This window comes from Chelmon rostratus, chromosome 14, assembly GCF_017976325.1.
Source record: "Chelmon rostratus isolate fCheRos1 chromosome 14, fCheRos1.pri, whole genome shotgun sequence".
NCBI classification, from domain to species: Eukaryota; Metazoa; Chordata; class Actinopteri; order Chaetodontiformes; family Chaetodontidae; genus Chelmon; species Chelmon rostratus.
In genome coordinates, this window is record NC_055671.1 from 23,849,850 (window position 1) to 23,868,906 (window position 19,057).

At 42.9% G+C, this 19,057-nt stretch overlaps 1 protein-coding gene across 1 annotated transcript in view; it reads left to right on the plus strand.

Annotated features, from left to right (window-relative positions):
* The first annotated feature begins 758 nt into the window (after positions 1–758).
* Positions 759–19,057, plus strand: part of vps37d (VPS37D subunit of ESCRT-I) — a 33,276-nt gene continuing 14,977 nt past the window's right edge. The window contains exons 1-2 of the mRNA XM_041952467.1: positions 759–965; positions 6,917–7,088. Of these exons, the coding sequence (XP_041808401.1) occupies positions 843–965; positions 6,917–7,088 (295 nt within the window). The 5' untranslated portion in view covers positions 759–842. The remainder of the gene's footprint in view (positions 966–6,916; positions 7,089–19,057) is intronic.

Consider the following 19,057-nt stretch of genomic DNA (forward strand, 5'->3'; position numbering starts at 1 on the left):
TCCAGTCTATGCACACCTCTACTCCATTACATTTCAGAGGGAAATATTATACATGTATTTCATAACTTTTAACAAACTGTCTTATAAGTCAAACAAATCATCATTTTACAACATACACATCGTTATAAAACCAGCCAATAGTATACACACATGTTAAAATTATCTCTGTCTTGCTACCACCTATCACATATGCTTAATATACGTCTCAGGATTTGACCAATCACTGTGTACTTCAGTAGAAGTAGCAATACCAAAGTTTCCCACACATCCTTTGTTACCAGTAAAAGTCCTGCACTCAAATGTTTACTTAAAAATGCAAAAGTATCAGCATCAAAACATGCTGAGAGTACCAAAAGTAAATGTACTCTTTATGCATCATTAATACAGCACTTTAATGTTGCAGATGGTAAATGTGGAGCTCTAAAAGTCAAAGTCGTAGCTTACACTGAAATACACACATATACTATTTTATTTTGTTTATTAGATTTTAATAAATGTGATTCTGCAAAGTAACTAAAGGTGTCAAATGAATGTGTGGAGTAGAAGTATACTCTCACAGAAAGTGGACACAAGTACCCTTAAATTGCCGTTAAGTAGTACTACAGTACTTGAGTAAATGTACTTCGCTCCTTTCCACCCCTGCCACTTCCCATTCAGAGCGCTAAAAGAGGAAACTTATTTTATTTTGAAGGCGTTGACAGGAAGCGCACCGGTTGCCGGTTGGTGTCTGGTTTGACGCTCCATGCGGGCTGATCGCATCGCATTCCGATGTGAGCGAGATGAAACCGCTGCGTGGACTCTATGTTTCCAAACCGTCTTCAGCCGCAATTTGAAGGGATAAAATGTCCAACTTGAAGGAGTCCAACACTTGTCCCGACGGCTACAGGGCTTTAAGCACAAGTGAGCTGAGGGAGCTTTTACAAAACGACGACAAAATGGACCAAATCATTCGGCTCAATGAGAAGGTAGGCATCTTCTGTTCCCCAAAGAACCAAAGTGCCAGCAGGAATTTGCGCCTTATTAACGCTTTGTTGAGCTCCTATTCTGTCCTCACCGACGTGGTCTCGTTGTTTCCGGGCTGTACATTTGTTCGCCGCTACAAATCAGCATTTAGGTGTTTTTGGTCACCACAAATGATGTGTAACGTAAATCCGCTTTACATGGCTCATCGATTGTCTGCGTGGCGAGTGGTCTGATTTCCAATTCGTTTCCACGAACCCGGTCTCCCCATATCTGAGGTAAATTATTAGTTATTGAAGCCGAGATGCATTACAAAGATATGTATTTGTGCGGTCTGTACAAGTGATTAATTTAATGCAGGAAGCATCATATCCAGGTGGTGAAGACCCCATACGCGCCGTTATGTGGATGCGTCCGTGCGCCGAACTCCCTTTAAAAATATAGCAATATTGTGTTTCTTCATCAGATAGAGGACCTGCAGTCAAAGCAGAAGATGCATTGAGAAAATATTAGACTTCTTACAACATACTATTCAACTCGGCATTAATTCGGTGTACATAGTAAGACTTGTTTGAATAAAATTTTAACTTTTACAACTGGTCGTCTTCACTTCTCGTCTCCAAAACGATGCGTCGGCGAGCAGAGTTCATTTTGAATAAAAGTGGACTTTGGCTGCAGTAAGTTGCGTCTTGATTTGTCGGAGTTATGCCGAATTGAGCAGTGGTCTCTGACAAGCAGGAAACACCTTCGGTCGCATCCTTTCATGAGTGTGTCTTTGTGTTTAAGCATGGCAAATTAAAATAGGCAGATTTTTAAAGCGAATTCCACGTGCCTTCCTCTCCGTGTCAGAGAGGCACGTTTCGGGGCTACATGATGACCTTCCTGACGTAAAGCGATACCTCATCACTCTCTCTGTCACACACACTAACACACACACACACACACACAGATACAAGGTGCACCAGTGGCTCCCAAACATTTTCATGGGCCCCATTTTGATTAGGTTTGCCTTGGGGGTCCTCAAACAGAAAAGACTCTCTCAGTCTGGATCCAGTCGGCTATAGAATTGCATTGCTTTCACAGCCATGGGTGGAGTGATAGCAACAGTGTGTGCAGTGAAACATAACCAGGGCGGGATAGTCTTCCTCATGCATGTGCTCATTGTGATTGTACAAACATCCAGAGAGTTGATTAATCAAGAAATTCATCTGTTTCCGATGGGTTGGGGACTCTGCTTCGAGAACTGGACGGGTCCTTTGCATTGCTGTCTTCTGCTACGCTCCTCTTCCTTGATTGATGAAGACGCCAAAAGCTGATTGTCATGTGATTTTGCTTAGAAACAAAGAAAGACATTACTTATTTGCCGGGTCCTTGGCGAAGGCTGTGACATTTGAAACCTGGCTCTGTGAATGGATGATGGAGCCAAAGTGGTCGAATCTCACCGAGAGGTCATACAATTCTCCCCCGGGAGCAAAGCAGAGCCACTAAGATCCACAATGCAGAGCGCTCGGAGGTGTTTTAGAAACCATTCATCGAGGCTCCCATTTATAATACAGAACGTGTGTTTGCAGAGGACGTTTATTCAGTAAGTGGCCTGCCTCCCAGTGATGTCGTCTGCTTTACTGTATATAGAATATACCAAAACATGTGGTTGTATATATTATCACGGTTGGCCGGCTTCACAACCCGTCTCTCATCTCCACATGAGCTCTGGGAGCAGAACGCTTCATTAATCTCATGTTAATGATGAGTGTTATGTAAACCACCGAGTTAAATCATTCATAATCATGAATGCTACAGCCTGAATGGTGGAGCGTTCTTCAAATTCTCATTAATAGCAGACCACACAACCAGCTTCAGCAGCGTGTCATAACATTTCTAGTGCAATGATCTGAATCATCATCAAGTCACATGAGGTTTTGTCATCGGGGCTATGGGAGCTTGTTCCTGGACACTTTTTGTATTGACCGTTAATAATGATGCAGATCGACTGATAAATGTCTTTATTAATCCCGAGAGGGGAAGCTAGTTAGCAGGAACAAACTGCAAGAAAAACAAAGGAGTGTGGAGACCTCGGCAGCCTTCAGTGAACTACAGCTGCAGCACTTCATCGAGGCTCAGGAGTTCAGTCTGAGAGCCACAACAGCAAAACAGGTAACCCCCCCCCCCCCCCCCCAAAAAAAAAAAAAACCCAGCCGTATCAGAAGAGGACGTTAAACTCTTCCGGGCTGGTGTTGAACCTCTCAGACGTGAATGTCTGCAGCATTCAACATGTGGTACAAACATGGTGCAAACATATCTTGTTTAAAAATATGTCAACCACAAATGCAAGCCTGGAGAAAATAATGTAATATATAGTTTAAATCATAGTGGCTGTGGTGGGCAGAAAAACAGCAGTAAGATATTTTCCTCACATCATTCCACCAGTAATGACGTTTTTTTAAACAGTGTCCAGCCAGATTACAGATAACTCCTTCATTACCATTAGAAATTAACATACAAGAGTAGTGAATGGTGGAATTTCCTTTAAACCAGCAACAAGCTGTAAACAAACATTAGCATTTATCTGAAGTCTTGAATAGAAGTCCAATATCCACTCTCCTTTTAGCTCTGCTTTGGTCTCCACCACCTCCTCAGGGAAATGTGCAGCTCTTTAGCTGCTAAATGCTCCATCGTGTTCACCGGCTACTCGCTGACTTTGTGTGTCTGCTGTTTAAAGCCGAGCAGGTGGCGTTCAGCGGGTTTGTCACATCACGTAGACGTTTGATCGTTGGTTGTTATACAAATATTGATCACAGCAGCGAGTGATCGAGCCGGCCGTCCGGCAGAGACTCGCAGTCTGGAGCCCTTCGTTCCTCTCAGGCCTGCTGCTACATGAAGAATTCTCTTTCATGGAAAAGACTTTTGCACCCCGTCAATTTCATCGCAGGCTGAATGTTAAATTGGCGGCTGTGGACTGCAGAAGCCTAATTAAGCTTGAGCCTCATTTGAGATGAAAGAAAAACACCTATTTACTGCGTTTTCCTGCGGTCAGACACGTTGAACCGCAGAAAACAACAGCGCTGCTCCTCGTCTTCTCCGGCGCAGAACTCCCGACGCTTAAGTGCTCCCAGAGTGTCATTTGTCAGGGACGGTAAACACTGTCGGCCCTGCTTTACGGCCCGTGCATCAAATTCAAAAAACACTCGCTCCCCAAAGACGGCGGCAGTTGTTTGACAGGCGGGCGGACTAACCAAAGCAGGAAATGGAGTGTCCGTATTGATTCCTGTTTAAGGAAAACAGGATGCATGATTTGGTTCTGCAAGTCTGAAACTAACAGCGTTATCTTTATTCTCCGAGGACACATTTTTAGAATGAACAGCACATCTGTAGTATCTCCTCCTGCACTCAGACAGACCTTCTTTTGACTACGGGGCACATTCTGCAAATTCCTCTAAACTTGGGACTCGTACATCCTTTTGATGACCCGTAAAATGTGAGACAGATGCACCGTACAGCGCTGGACTCGATGATGTGGCCTTCAGGCTCTAAGTGACTGACTGTTGAAAGAAAGCAATTGAGCAAGAAAAGTATCCGGCTGGGCAGAATAGCAGGAATGCTCGCGGTGATGAAATAGTCATCGGGGATTCAGATTTTTCGCAGTGTGAAGCTCATGAAGTGGCATTTTGAGACGCCGACTGGTCCTTTACGGCGGCACCGTCACAGCATTGTTTGGCTGCACTTAAAGGGAGTGGCGTTCAGTTGAATAATTCATAGTTTTGGCTCGTATGGTCTAGCGACAGTGATTACCCGCCCCCTTCCCCCATATCCACACACCCCCACCACAATCTCTCCCAGCAGCACTTCGATGACGTTCAACAGCACGTTTAAGCCAAAAGCACCCAGAATTATGACCTTTGACCATAAATTTGCGCCCTTTGGGCCTCAAACATGATTTCAATGAAACAGTCAGAGAAGGTTTTTTTTTTTTTTTTGGTGGAACTGCTAACAACTCGTTGACATCTGAAACGTGACCGGAGGCCCCAACAAGACGCTGCTCTCTGAGGGGCTGTAAAAGTTTAAAACTCGCCTCTGAAATAGAAGCATAAAGTAGCATAAATGGAAATACACAAGCAAAGTACAAGAATATCATAATTGTACAGTACATGAGTAGATGTAGTTAATTACTTTTCATCACTGCAGTATTCAGTAAGTGAGGAGATTGGTTGACTAGCCATCAGTAGTTACCATGGCGATGTGAACTTGTTGAAAGTGAGCAGTCATTGTGATACAAGGCAGCCTGAGTTGAGCCCAACAAAGGTCGACTAACGCACTAATATCACTTCATGGTCCAGGCCCGAAGTTATGATGTGAACAAGGAACACATGAAGAACAGGACCTGGTACTGCTGTGGGGTCAGATCCTAGAGTTTAATCATGATTATTTTTAGAACGACAGTAATACATGCTAAAGGCTTGTTTCCCTCATTCTGGAGCTCAGAAACACGGACGCTCGGAGGGTTTTATTCCAGAATGCTTTGATTTTGAAATAAAAAGTCTATTTGTAAGATATAAATAATTCTGTTTTCAAAAATAACGTACTATGAAGTCATAAAACGACCAGCGGTTGATATTGTTTGTGTCAGGAACAGGCTGCTGTAATCCAGGGGGGGCAGGTAGGTTGGGGAGATTGTGGCAGACTTGTGAGGTTGTCAGTCTCTGTTTCCACCTTCAGCCTGCCTGATGGTTGTTTGAGAGGCAGGCCTGTGGACATCAGTATTCCAGGTGGGATGCGGGTGGAGAATGTGACTGATTGACCCTCTTCCCTCCGTCAGCAGGTGTTGCTGAGCTGTACCTGAGCAGCACACTTCACCTTCAGGTGATTCAGTGTCCTGCGTCGAAGATAAAGCATCCTGCCTACGACAGTGATTGTATCATGCAGCTCCCAGTGAGCTTCAGATGCATAGAAAACTCTCAGCTCAGCCACGGTTCCCTCCCGACTCCGGGGTCATTCAGGGTATATGAAGGCCTGCAGCTGCAGTGGGTCTGACTCTGCCTCGTGTTGAACAGGAACCACTGGGACTTTCCTGCAGCTGTAGAGAAACAGCATTAAGAGTCTCTCCTACATAGATGCTCTCTGAGCCTCTATAGCACCGTGGACGGAGTCTCTGTCTGCGCTATGCTAGTCATCACGGTCTCAACAGTCCGCTGTAGTGGTGCAGCCGACACAGGAACTGCAGCTCCAAAACAGAAGTACAGTCTGTTCAAAGTAACTTAATGTCACACATATCTGCAACGATCATTTTCTTTATCTGTTAATCTAACAATTATTAAGATGACATCTTCTAATGTCTTCATTCTCTTTGTCCGACCAGCAGTCCAAACCCAGAGATTTTCCATTTCTAATTATATAAAATAGTGAAAAGCAACAAATCTTCATATTTAATATGCTGGAACCAGCGAGTGATGGGAGTTTCTACAATATCAAAGTAGCTGCAGATTAACTTTCTGTCGAATAGATTAGTTGACTGATCACTGCAGCTCTGATATATAGAAAAAATACTGAAAGCAAAGAAAATGTTCAAACTTTCAGAGAAAAGTTTAGACTGAATAGAGGAAGTAGAGCTTATCTAAGTATGCAGTGCATTTCACGAAGTAAAGATTTCCTGTTCGAATCCAGGACATTACCTTTTGTAGGAAAGTCTATGAATTTAAGTATTTACTCTGCTATACTGTGCAGGCTTTCTGCAGGTCCTTAAAATCCTGCAGAGACCATGACTCCAGCCTGCATCAATACATCAACAACACTTCAGAAAGGGTCAGAGAAGTAGGAAAAATAACGTATACCTTTCAAAATAAAAGTCCCTCCTCTTTATAATGTCTCGTACAGGATTTAGGGTAACAGCACGCACACCGCTGCACAGCCGAATCACATGCAGGACAGGCTCATCTTTTGTTGACTTTGCACCTTTGTTCAGTTTCAGGAGCTTCAAGTGGACCGGGAGACGCTGCTGACCTCCAACCGGAGTTTGGCCGAGGAGAGCCTCGCTCGACGACCCCGCCTTTGTAACGGCAAACTCCAACTGGCGGAGAAATACCGGGAACTGTCCAACCTGGCAACCACATGCTGGGAAAAACAGAGTCAGCTTGGTGAGTTTACCCCATCATTGACGAGACAAAGAGAGGGGGGCTGTGTCTGGTTTCATATCGGGTGCCAGTGGATGATCACTGCTGAGACATCCGTCAGGAGGAGCTGGTGGCTGTGATGACGAGGTCACTGGTTCAGATTCCAGGACTGGATGCATAAATACGGCCTCGCTAAGTGAAAGTGAAGCAGCTGCATCTATAACCTTAGACAGCTGACTATTGTTGTGTCCGTATTTATTTAAATGGCCACAGAGCTTTCATAAGGTTTCATGTAGACTTGAGTGAAAACAAACCAAAAGAAGAAATCAGAGAAGAAAAGGTTGCTTCCCAGCTACTTAAGGTTAAAACTAATTACACGTGATGTCCCGCAGCGGCTCCTCATTGTCTCACCTTGTGATTGCAGTGAGACGTTCAGCCTTTCCTGCACGCTCTGAGACATAGAAAGCAGAATGCACGTCGAGTTCCCCTGACTCGCTGTGACACTGCCGCCGGTGCAGAGAACGAGGCAAGTTTCACATCAGAGTACAGAAAAGCTTCAGAGTGTCAGCGAGATGAGCCTTCAACTGCTCGGCGGAAAGCCTCAGCATGACTGGAGTTTGGTCATGGGAACGAAACGGAGCATATCAAATGCCAGCAGGAAGCTTGCAGCAGTTGTCAAGGAATTTGCGGGGTGAAAGGGGCCTTGTCTTTGTTTAGGCAAGTCATGCTTTTGACGGGGCAGCACCAGAGGATGTCTTTTTAAGCCTCAGCCCTAAATTTTAAGCCTCACGGGCAAGCTTTAGAAATTCCTCGCAGCGTAAGAGCCAAGAGCAGGTGATAAAATAAATCCTGTTGCATTAATTTCCAGAGGTAATGTCTGCCGCTGCTTATTTACAACTGTGAGTGGAAGCTTTTATGGAGCGGGCCCAGCGCTTGGTTTACCCTCGTGAAAACGCGCTGGCAGATTTGTGCTGCAGCCTCAGCTGCTGGCCAGTGATGGAAGTTGGGTGGAATGTTAAACTTCCTGTCAATGTGTGCACATTACACAGATGCTGTCCCACCTCCCCAGCAAGGCAGGATGGGTGGGGGTCTGTCCTTCCTCTGCAAAACATCTGATTCCCATTTGCCGCAACGAGGGAGAGGGGAAAAAAAAAGATGAATGAAGAGGGTTTTCTTGAGGCAGGTAATGGCAGCAGAGACAAACTGGGGAGCGGATCAAGGCAGACAGCTGTATTGTTTAATGCATCCTGCTGTTTGGTGGATGGGGATCTGTGACCAGGGAAAGCTGGCAGCCTGTATTGCGGTTGTGGTCCCCAGGTGGAGTTGAAACCTTGAGTGTTTCTTAACATCTATTCTGGAAAGTTTCTCACAACTATTACTGGCATCGGGTTCCCTTCCCTCGCTCCCTTCTGCTGCTAAACGTCGACACTGGACTTTTATGCTTTTGAGATGAAAGATGAGCCGCTGCGCGCACAGATGTGACCCTGTCTGTTAAAGCGTCTTTTTAGAAAATTTGTTTTGTCACATACGTTTTTAAGGAAATGCGATCGCTGGCCAGATCATGTTCTGTGAGGTTTTTTAGAGTCTGAGGTGTGCTGACGTTCAGAATCAGAATCAGCCTTTTTGGCAGTACATGTAAACATACAAGGAATCTGACTCTGGTTTCTCATGTTTACTTTAGGCAACAGAAGCACTTTGGTGTTTCGGGGAAGATTGTGGTTTTGATTCACGTTAAAAAAGTTACTTAAGTTTAATGTTTAATAAAGTTCCAGTCACTGTTGAATATTTCAGCATCAAACCAAGACCGCAGTCTAGACCGAGTGTAACTAAGGACTGAAAGTGCCTAAATGTAACTGTAAAAAAACGCTTTAGCTGCTAAACGTCGCAGCAGTTAAACGATCAGTATTACCTCCGATAGTGACCGATGGCTGCGCAGCCGCCGCCAGTCATGCATGAATGTACGTTACCATTTTGAATGTGACACATTCATAATTTCTGCAAGAAAAGAAGGTAATCAAGATGCATTCTGTTATTCGTGAGGCAAATGAATGTGTGTTTGTAATGAAAGCTGCATTATCCCGAGCTACAGATGTAAATAGGACTGCAGGACTGGATTTTGAACCTCACCAGCAGCCCATGTTATGAGCCGATCGCTTTAGAGAGCAGAAATTCACTGCGGTGAAGTTAGTTTTGAGTTGAATATTTGACAAACATTCACTCAGCATCTTCTGACTCGGTTTCACTCGGTGTTGGCAGTAAGAGGACGGTTAGCTCACCTCTGAGCTCCGCTCTGAACCACAAGGATTTCACTTTAGGGACCGTAAATAAAATACTGTTGGAATGACACCATGTTATTTTCAGTATGTTTGTGCAGACTCGCCCATATTAGTGAAAATTATGATAAAAAATATGCTAAATTGGTCTCCTGTGGCACGTCTGCTTTGATTGGCGCTGTGTTATTAATTTATTTGGAATAGAATTGCAGTTTTTTTCAGTAGCTTCCATGTCATGTGACCCAGTGACTGGACAAATAGTTGGAGGGATTAGATTATTAGATTTTAGTGCTTCTTCTATTTTATATAAATCTTTTTTTAATCAAGATTCAGCACTGGTTTATAGCTTCCATGTCATGTGACCCACCTGCTGGTATCTGTCCACTGGTCGCATTGGAAAACTTTTTCTTCATCATTCTCATCTTCAACTTTTCCCTTTTTGTTCTATCAAAAAAATGAGGCAGGAGAGTAAAAGCTGTGCAGAAAGATTGCACAAGTTGCACAAAAAGAGGTTTTCTCGTGTTGATTGCTGTGCTGAAATGAACAGTCTTTTGTCGCAGTATTTGTCTTGGTATGAAATTTAAAACCCTATAGACGCCTCCATCTGTCAAATCATGAATTCAGGGGAAAACAGGGAGGTGCAGGTGCAACAAAGCACATTTCTGAACGCGCCCATCAGTGAAACAATGCTTTCCTGCTGCTGCTCTTAATTTACTCTTTCAACATGTCCTCATGTTGATGGAATAAACACAATTTGGATTTGTAAATTAGCAGTATATACAGCAGATAAACAGGGTTGTTTAAAGGGAATTTCACTGTGAGACACTGATTTATTTAGTCTTGAGCCCTATTTTTTATTTACATGGATAATGGGTCAAATGTTGACAGCATCAGATCTCTTTGAGATATTTTCGGCACAGTCACAGCGCTATTTACGACATCAACACACTGTCACTGACTATGAATCAAAATGCAAGAGCTTCTCTCTAGATTTTGCAGTGAGGTTTAACAATTATACAATTAGAAATCCATAAAACAGTCAGAGATCCCAGCATTTCAAGAGGCGGCAGCTTCAGAACGTGCTGCAGCCACAACATACTGTACCTGTGTTGTTTAGAGTTAAAGATGCTGTACGTCCACAGTGATGAGCCTGTGTCAGCGTTCACATAACAAGTGGCTAATTTTCTGTATTTATGTGCTCATGTGGCCACTTCGAAGTCCTCAGTGGGTGTTGAAATGCATTCTGGGACACATTAGTGAAGTCATTACTGAAGGAGACGTAGGCGAGCTGAGGCAGGCCCAGGTAAACGGACAGTTTGTTAAACCCCTCCCCCACACAGCACTCGGCCAATCCTAGCCTAGCAACCGTAACTAGGCACAGCAGGCTTGTCGAGCTTTGGATTTCCTGCGTGTTGAAGTTGAGTGTTTGGGGCTTTTATATCCGGAATAATCTGTATATAAAGAGTTTGGATTGTAGTTTCTTGTTTGTTACCTTCTTTTAAACCAAGAATGTAGGAAAAGAGCTTCTCATTGCTCCTGTTAAGGTGCTAACATTAGCACGTCTGGCTAACTAGCTGACGACCTACAGGAGGAACTTAACCCAGCGTTACTTTCATTTCATATTACATTATTTCGTGAGGTGAGGTTCGGCCCCCAGCACCTCCACTGTGAAGTATTTCCACACCCTGTGAGAGATACAGGCCTGGATGCTACGATATCAATACGTAGGCTAGTGTTAGCAACTTGCTCTATTGCATTCAGGGAGGTTTGCACAGCAACCACAGGCTAACTCGTTATCCAGCATACTGTTACTTTTACCAAACACATTGGTCAGTCCTCATCCTAAAAGCCTTTTTTCTTGAAATGTTAAAGGCAAAAATAACTGTTTCAATATACAAACAATGAATCATAAATCTTAATCTCTGTTCTATCTGAGTTTGTACGCTAATTGTCGTAACAGCATTATGTTAGAATAAAATAACAGTGAGAATCACACATATTCTGCAGTGCTGTTTCTCATTTCTTCTACATTGTTAGCTTTAGCATCAGTCTATTAGCATGATCGCATGTATGTAGCCATCAAGCACATAATAAAGTTACTTTTTAACATGATTCTTGTTTTAAAACAAGTCAGCTAGAAACAAATAAAACTCCACGAGAATCTGTTTTCATCCAACTCATGAAGCTAATGTTAGCTGTTGACCTGTTAGCAGCAGCTAGCAAAATCTGCTAGCAAGAGTTGTCATTTCAGATGGCAAAATATACAGTTGCATGTCTGAAATCAGAAATAATTTCTACTGTAAGTCTGTTATCACTGAATGCTGCAGGAGGGCGTGCTAACACATTAGCACAAAATAGCTCCTGAAAAGTATTCATAAATGGATGATATTTATCTCTGTAGCTTAGCTCTTCCCTGCTGCAGCTAAGAACCATCATAAACCCTTTGTTATGAGATGCTGAAGTCAATATCTGGTTAAATTTTAAAGAGATATTAACATTTTTACTACAGCGTGAAATAATGCACGGCTTTGACAGCTTTGTAACAGCTACACCATTTGTCAGCTTGTATGGCAGCGCAGCAGCCTCATGTTTGGCTCCTGGCATCACTTTAGTCAGACTGTTGTAGGTAGACTGTGGCGGATCATTTGATGCCATTGAACGCTTTCAGCTGTTTGACTGCTGCAGTCTACTGACAACGGCTAGACTGCATCTTTTGTCTATTACAGTTCTTTATTTATCCCCCGTAATCCATGTGCCAATCCGTGTTTAAATCAAAGGAGCATGAAAATGACGACATATTCCTGTGACAAATAAGAAATATACTGTGAAATTGAACTTTTACCCACTGACCGCACACTAAATTCACCAAACACCCACCAGTTCAGGACGAGTAGAGGTCAGCCTCTGAACATCCTACTCAGGACTGTGCTAGCTTTTCATACTTGTATTTGTGATGTTGGGTGTGGTCATCAAAATGGGATTATGGGCTTGTTTGTTGCCACCATACCAGATCTAAGTGAATGTGGACTGTGAGACGAGGCTTTTATATGCACTTCCTCTGGGAACCCAGCTGACTGTTTGTAGGTGGAGAACAAAGTGCACATGCTGTCTAGTAACTGAGCCTTTTGTTTGGGACTTTCCATATTCAGATTGGAATAAAAGCATCATGCTCTTTGACTGAGAGTCAACAAGTCACTCGTAGGTTTTAAAGATGTGAGAGATCTGAATGTTTCTTTCACCAGCCGTGTGTTGTAGATTTAGACATATATTTTTTGCTGTCAGGTCACATTCATGGTTTGTATGTGAGTTCAAATCCATGTTCTCTGTCTCTGATACATATTTCAGGGAATCGGAGAAAAGAAGTGGTGTCAGAGGATACGCAGAGAAAGAAAGGATGCTGAGGGTATTACTCACAGTTGATGGCAGTTAGGTAAAGGTGTCAGACAAAGCACGGGGGTAAAGTTCCTGTCAACCTAAACCCGGGGTTGGATTCCTGGTCGAAGCAGAGGTTTGTGCATTCCAGTGTAATTGGCTGTGTTTGCTGGTGGGAAGCCGGCAAAGGTTCTCTCTGTTGTTGTTGCTGCCGCTATGGCTGAATGATCTGAGGAAAATTGTGATAATTGTGATTTTTCTGACCAATATTGCGAGGTGTGTGGTCCTCTGTGGGTTTTTCAGAGAAAAGTTAACCCCTTCAGTGGGAAAACTGATCAGTCTAACTCAGATTTCTTCAAATATTACAGTATTAGTGTACTTTTTTTGATATATTTCCAAGAGGCATTATATTTATTAGTAAGTCACAACAGATTTTTAATGTCTCATTTATGTTAATGAGCAACTGCTAGTGTAACCCCCCCCCCCAAAAAGTTGGGACTTTGTTGAAACCGTAAAACAGAATGTGATCACCTGCTGATCTTTTTTGACAAACTCACCTGAAAACAGCACAAAGTCAATATATTTAATGTCTGAACTCATCAGCTTCATTGATTTTTGTAAATATCTGCTTATTCTGAATCTGACGCAGCAACACGTTTCAAACAGGAGCAACAAAAGACTGGGAGAGATGTGGAACGCTCCAAAAACACCTGTTGTAAACAGGTTGATTGGTTACAGGTGATAGCATCATGATTGGGTATGAAATGACATGAACTCAGGAACACTTTTGTCTGGAAACACAGTTTGATTGTTAATGATTGATTCTGTTTTATTTATGTTTTACACGAAGTCCCAACTTTTTTTGGAGTCAGGGTTGTACTTCACATCTAATAATTTTATGATATCTGACAATCGAGCGATGCTGCTAACAGCTGTGGACTGTAGCTTCTAAAGCTAACGTTAGCTCCAAAGACTGACATGACGCGCTGCTCATTTGTACGACAACCAGCGAGCTACCTGCTAGCTAACCTGTCTGAAATGGACACGAGTCTATCACCGGCCTTGTTGATGAAGAAAAAGACTCACTTGAAAATGACGCACTCCTTATTTTGTCAAACGTCAAAATTATAGACTGCTGAGTTGAACGTGTATTTTCAGAGTTCGATTGAAGCCATATTGCGAGATGTGGCTGGACAGAATAAAGCCAGGTTATGTGCACCCTGCTACAGGTTTACAGGTTACCGGATGTCACAGTTACGGTTGAAATCCACAGATGGCGGCTCAAACTGTCACTTGTTAAAGCTTGTTAAGACACTATTAATCATGTGAGGTTGTAATTAAAATCTTGGCTCTTTCAATTTGAACATCACACTCTTGCAAATAACATATGTGACTGTCTGGGCCCCCGCACACACAGTGGGGATTTAATTTGGGGGATCGTGTGAAAGTACCACCCAGCCCTCCCCTCACCAACAACAAGGTTAGCAATGACATAGATCACAGTGCACAGGCATTTGGGTATTCCAAATGGGAACAAAGCATTGTAAAAGCCTTGAAATAGATTTAATATGAAGCTGTCAGAGGGGCTCTTCCACTTGCAGACACATGGGTTCTGGCTTTAAACGGCTGTTTGAAAGCCAGCATTAATCCCATGAGCTGCATTGACCATGACTGAACAGACTGAGGAAAGATCATCAACCCGGACAAACTCGAACAACAGAAGGAAAAAAGATGTCACGGTGCCGATCGCACTGTGTGATTGACAGGACACACCGCAGTGGTGAGTGCGTAAAAGGAACAGATGATGGAAAAAAAAAATGCATCGGCTGATCGTTTTCATTACAAATGCTATTTCCTATCAGTGGAGCGCGGCGAAACTCGGCTGAGAATCCTGAATGAACTTAAAAATAGCAGAGTGTTACTCCGTTTGTAGCGCGGCAAGAAGCTGTGAGGCCGTTATCACACCCGTGTTGGATTGAACAGAAACCCTCTCAGGTTGCCACGCTTTGACGTTGTGTTAAAGAGGACAAACATGAGGCTGGAGCGCTGCAGGGGTGTAATTCACTGCTGACTCGCTGGCTAATTTTCAAGCCTCGGATACGTCCGTGCCCTGCAAGGCCCCATCTGTAATACCGTGACCTATTTGTGTATAATCAGCTGCAGATCGCTTGCCCGGCATGTTAAACTGCGTTTCTTCACTTGATTTCTCAAAACCGTTCAGTACAGTAGTGTTAGCAGCTTTTGGAGGGGAAAGAATTGCATTCATTATCATCAACCGATGGCATCTCCATGTTTGTCTCGTTTCCAGCTGGCGCTCCATCAGTCAGTTGCACTGATATCTAGCAGCCTTTGACCACAGACGATGTTACTGGCAGGTCAGGCATGAAACGCGGAAATCTGTTGTGCTTAAAGGCAACAGTGGATGCTGCAAGAAAAGCCGCGCTGATATTTTCCTGACATTTCTGTTCAAATGCAGGAATCGGTCCTCTTCCTGATGTGCATTTTTACCAAACTTTCATGTATTTTCATAGAAGCTTTCAAAAGTCTCTCTTGTCAAAACGATCTCATGATAAATGAGCAGCATTTAAATCTTCAGTCTCTTGTGGTTGATTTGCTCGCTCAGTGAAAAATGTCATCGGACTAAATGCATTGCAATAATGGAAAAATGCCTGAATGCAAAAAGCTATTTTAGTTAAACACTCACCAACCAGTGGATGTGTGAATAATTCTGCATCAAAGACAACAACTATCAGTCTGCACTGATCGATAGATTCATGTTAATGACTCTTATAGTATCTGTTGTCCACAGCTGCATGAAAAACCCTGCAGCCTTCTGACGGCAGCAGATATGTTGATCAATCCACTGCACATGCAAATGATACCAGGCCAACCACACTCAACTCTGCAAACATCAGAGCGATCTAATATAACTCTGTACTCTGCCTGTTTATACAAGAGTCATCAGATTACAGCGACTCATCACTCCTGTGCGTCACTGCCTCCTTTCCAACCTGTTTTTAAGTAAAATGTTGTTTCATATTTTGATTTTTAAATGCATTTTTGCGTGTTTGCGGTGCTGTGTGCGTGTTCACAGCTTCATCCAGACAACATGACTTCCTGAAGAGGCGGATTCTTCATTTATTGAGCTGTTGTTGTCGCATCTGGTCGGTTCAGAGTGATGAAAGTCTATTTGTTTATCACCTCACCTTCTGATCTACATACATCACATACATGAACCCAAAAAGCAGTGGCTCTTGGAGATGCCCACACTGTCCATGCTCCCAAGAGCTCCCACTGCGATTAAAATAGAGCCATGTGCCTTTGTTGTCGCGATGCAATGAATTGTACAAATGCAGATAAGAGCTCACACTTTCACAGCGTCCCCTCAAAGGCATTCCCAGTGTTGTAATCAGAGAAGAAGTTGTGTGAAGAATGACGTTCAGGCTCTCCTGCACACCTGTTGATCCCTACATAAAGTCAGTGAGGTTGCTGGGTTGCCTGTTTCAGAAAGTTAAAAATATTTCCAGCAGGTTCACTGAGGCTTTAATTCTTCCTCAGCATCTGATCATGACATGAAACCAACCCTCTCCCTCTCATAGTGTTTGATAGAAGCAGTGTTGGGGATGTTGCATCATGGTTACATCTTCTCACAGAATGGGGACGAAAGCACAGCAGAAACACAAGTGATTATAAGAAGCAGCAGAGCATCTGCAGCCGCTATCTGTATCTGAGACAGGTGGATCACTCCTGCACCCTGTTTCAGTGTTTACTGGAGGTCTCCGGTAGCCTCAGCGTGGACCGTTAACATGCCGACATCAGCTGTTTGCTGTGCCCACGCAGCGACGGTGACTGTCACATTGATCAGTGTTTCCAGCACTCCTTCAAGAACACGATGCAGGTTTGAACTCTGCTGCGTCTCAGGTCACTGCGGAGGATTTTAATGCTGACTCTAAACCTGACCGGACCGGACATCTTGACAGCCGGAGCTCGAGGGGCGGCGGTGCCTGACGGTCGAACTGATTATTTTGTTGTGGGAACAGGCTCTTCAACTTTAAATGACTCCAGAGCTGTCACAGCCCAACAGAATGAGTTTTGAAAACATGTTTGATTTGGTTGGTCGAGTCTGGTCGGTTCACTGCAGTTCGGAGAAATGACCGATGGAGCTTTAAGAAGAAAAGAATGAAAATGAACCAGAAATTCATTTTAACAACTTTAAAAACATTTTACATTAGAAGAAATATCTAACCCCTCTTGTTCACCATGATAAGTTCATAATTCCCTTAAAAGGAATGCATTTAAAGGATAATCGTATTTAATGCTAGAAATAAGGTCCAGGTTGTAAAAAAACGAAAGTTATCATTTTATTTCCTACATATCTTGATCGATTTGGGGCTGCAGCTAATGATTCTTTTCATTATCCATTAATCTCTCATCTGTGTTTTGTTAAAATGCTTGTGAATGGTGAAAAATGTCCATCACTATTTCACAGAGCCCAAAGATGATGTCTTCAAATAACCTGTTGAACTGGACCAGTCATCCAAAATCCAAATATGTGTAATTTACAGTGATATAAAACTGAGAAACAGATATAACCAGACAGTGTTTGGTATTTTTGCTTGTTAAATGACCTCAGTAATTAATCTAATCAAGGTTGCAACCAGTGGTTATTCTCATTAATGACTTATCTGATGATTGTTTCTAGATTCATCGTTAATTCCATTAGACATAAAATGTCCAAAAATAGTGAAAAGGTCCAAACTGTACACACTGAACAAGTGAGTATTTAACATTTTTGCTTGAATTAATGACTTTTAATCATTGCTAATTCATTTTCTGTTGATTGTCTAATTGATTAATACTTTTCATGCTTTAATCAACCAATCATGTTATCACTAACAAGTATGCAGTCACAGTCTGAGGTATCTTTTTAATAGCGTCACTCCAGAATACACTCATGTTTATCTGCCAAATCACAGTATTGCTTTGACTCGTCCAGGAGATATTTGGCTCTGAGGCTGCGACTCCAGTACAGTTGGATGGATGGGATTTCATTTGTGGCGCTCACAGCACTTAAAGCGTAGATTTAAAAATACAGCAGCAACATCTCTTTTCAGAAACAGTGTCGCCATTATAATCGCCAGTAATGCTCAGAACGCGCAGTCAGCAGATTTCATAGGGACTATTTCCTCAGTAGAAAGGATGTCCAATGCAAACAGAAATCTCAGAGGCAAATTTCTCAAAACCTGCACAAACAAAACCAAAAGAATCTGCCTGGATAGGTGCCACTCGGGGTAACTGGGTGAATATGTTTTTTTGTATAAGTTGAACTTCGTGAACTGACCCATCAACAGCAGGACCAGAGGGAGGTGTCCACTCTGTCCATCTGTCCTTCCCCCTGCTCATCCGTCTGTTCCAGAGGATAATTCGGCATAGTTTTTCTAACCCATGAAGTGTTTTTTATGTCGGGCCTGACGAGCACGCTGGTCCTGCTGCAGATATCACAGTTCCCAGTGGTTTTCTTATATGGGGTGTAGTAACCACTGAGGCCTCAAGGGGCCACTGGAGGGCCTGAACGCGTTAGCCTTGTTTAACAAAAGCCTCGTTTTATTAACACTTTCATAACAAGTGAAAAATGGCGCTCACAGTATCACAGAGCCGGTTGGACAAAACAAACGAAGATATTCAACTTCCAATAATATGAAACAGAAAAGCAGCAAATGATCACATTGGAGAATTGAGCAGTCTGGTATATTTGACATTTTTCTTTAAAAAATCCTTAAAAACTATCAATTATCAAAATGATTAATAATCCACAATGGTTGATGTCCGTGATAACAACATTTTACTTGCCAAGTTATTTCTTGAGAGCTGAAAACACCATCACTAAAAAGACGTCCAGTGGGGCAACATGAGCAGTCAGACGATCAGTTTGTAAAGAAACCGGCAGCTTCGACGAAGATGAGCAGTAAAATTATCAGCCGTAAACATCCATCACAGTTTACAGACCGACTCTGGTTCAGCTTTGACGTCCCTGACGTTAACATCCAAGTCCAATTACGAGCTTACGAACCCGCTTTTAATGGTTATAACGGTTGTTGTGTTGTATCGTCCATGCAAAGTATTTTGCTAGACGCCATTAATGGACAGTCTGCAGACTGTAGACATGGAAATATGTGTTGATTAGCTTTCTGTTGATCGATTAATCAGCTCTCAACACATTAGCTTTAGTGTCTGCTATGAAGCATTTATGCAAGACCGGTTGCTTCGTCAATAAGGGATTTTATGGATCTGTATATGGGTTTTATAAACTCAGTGTTTCCTCTCTACGGCTGCAGCAGCTCAGCTACC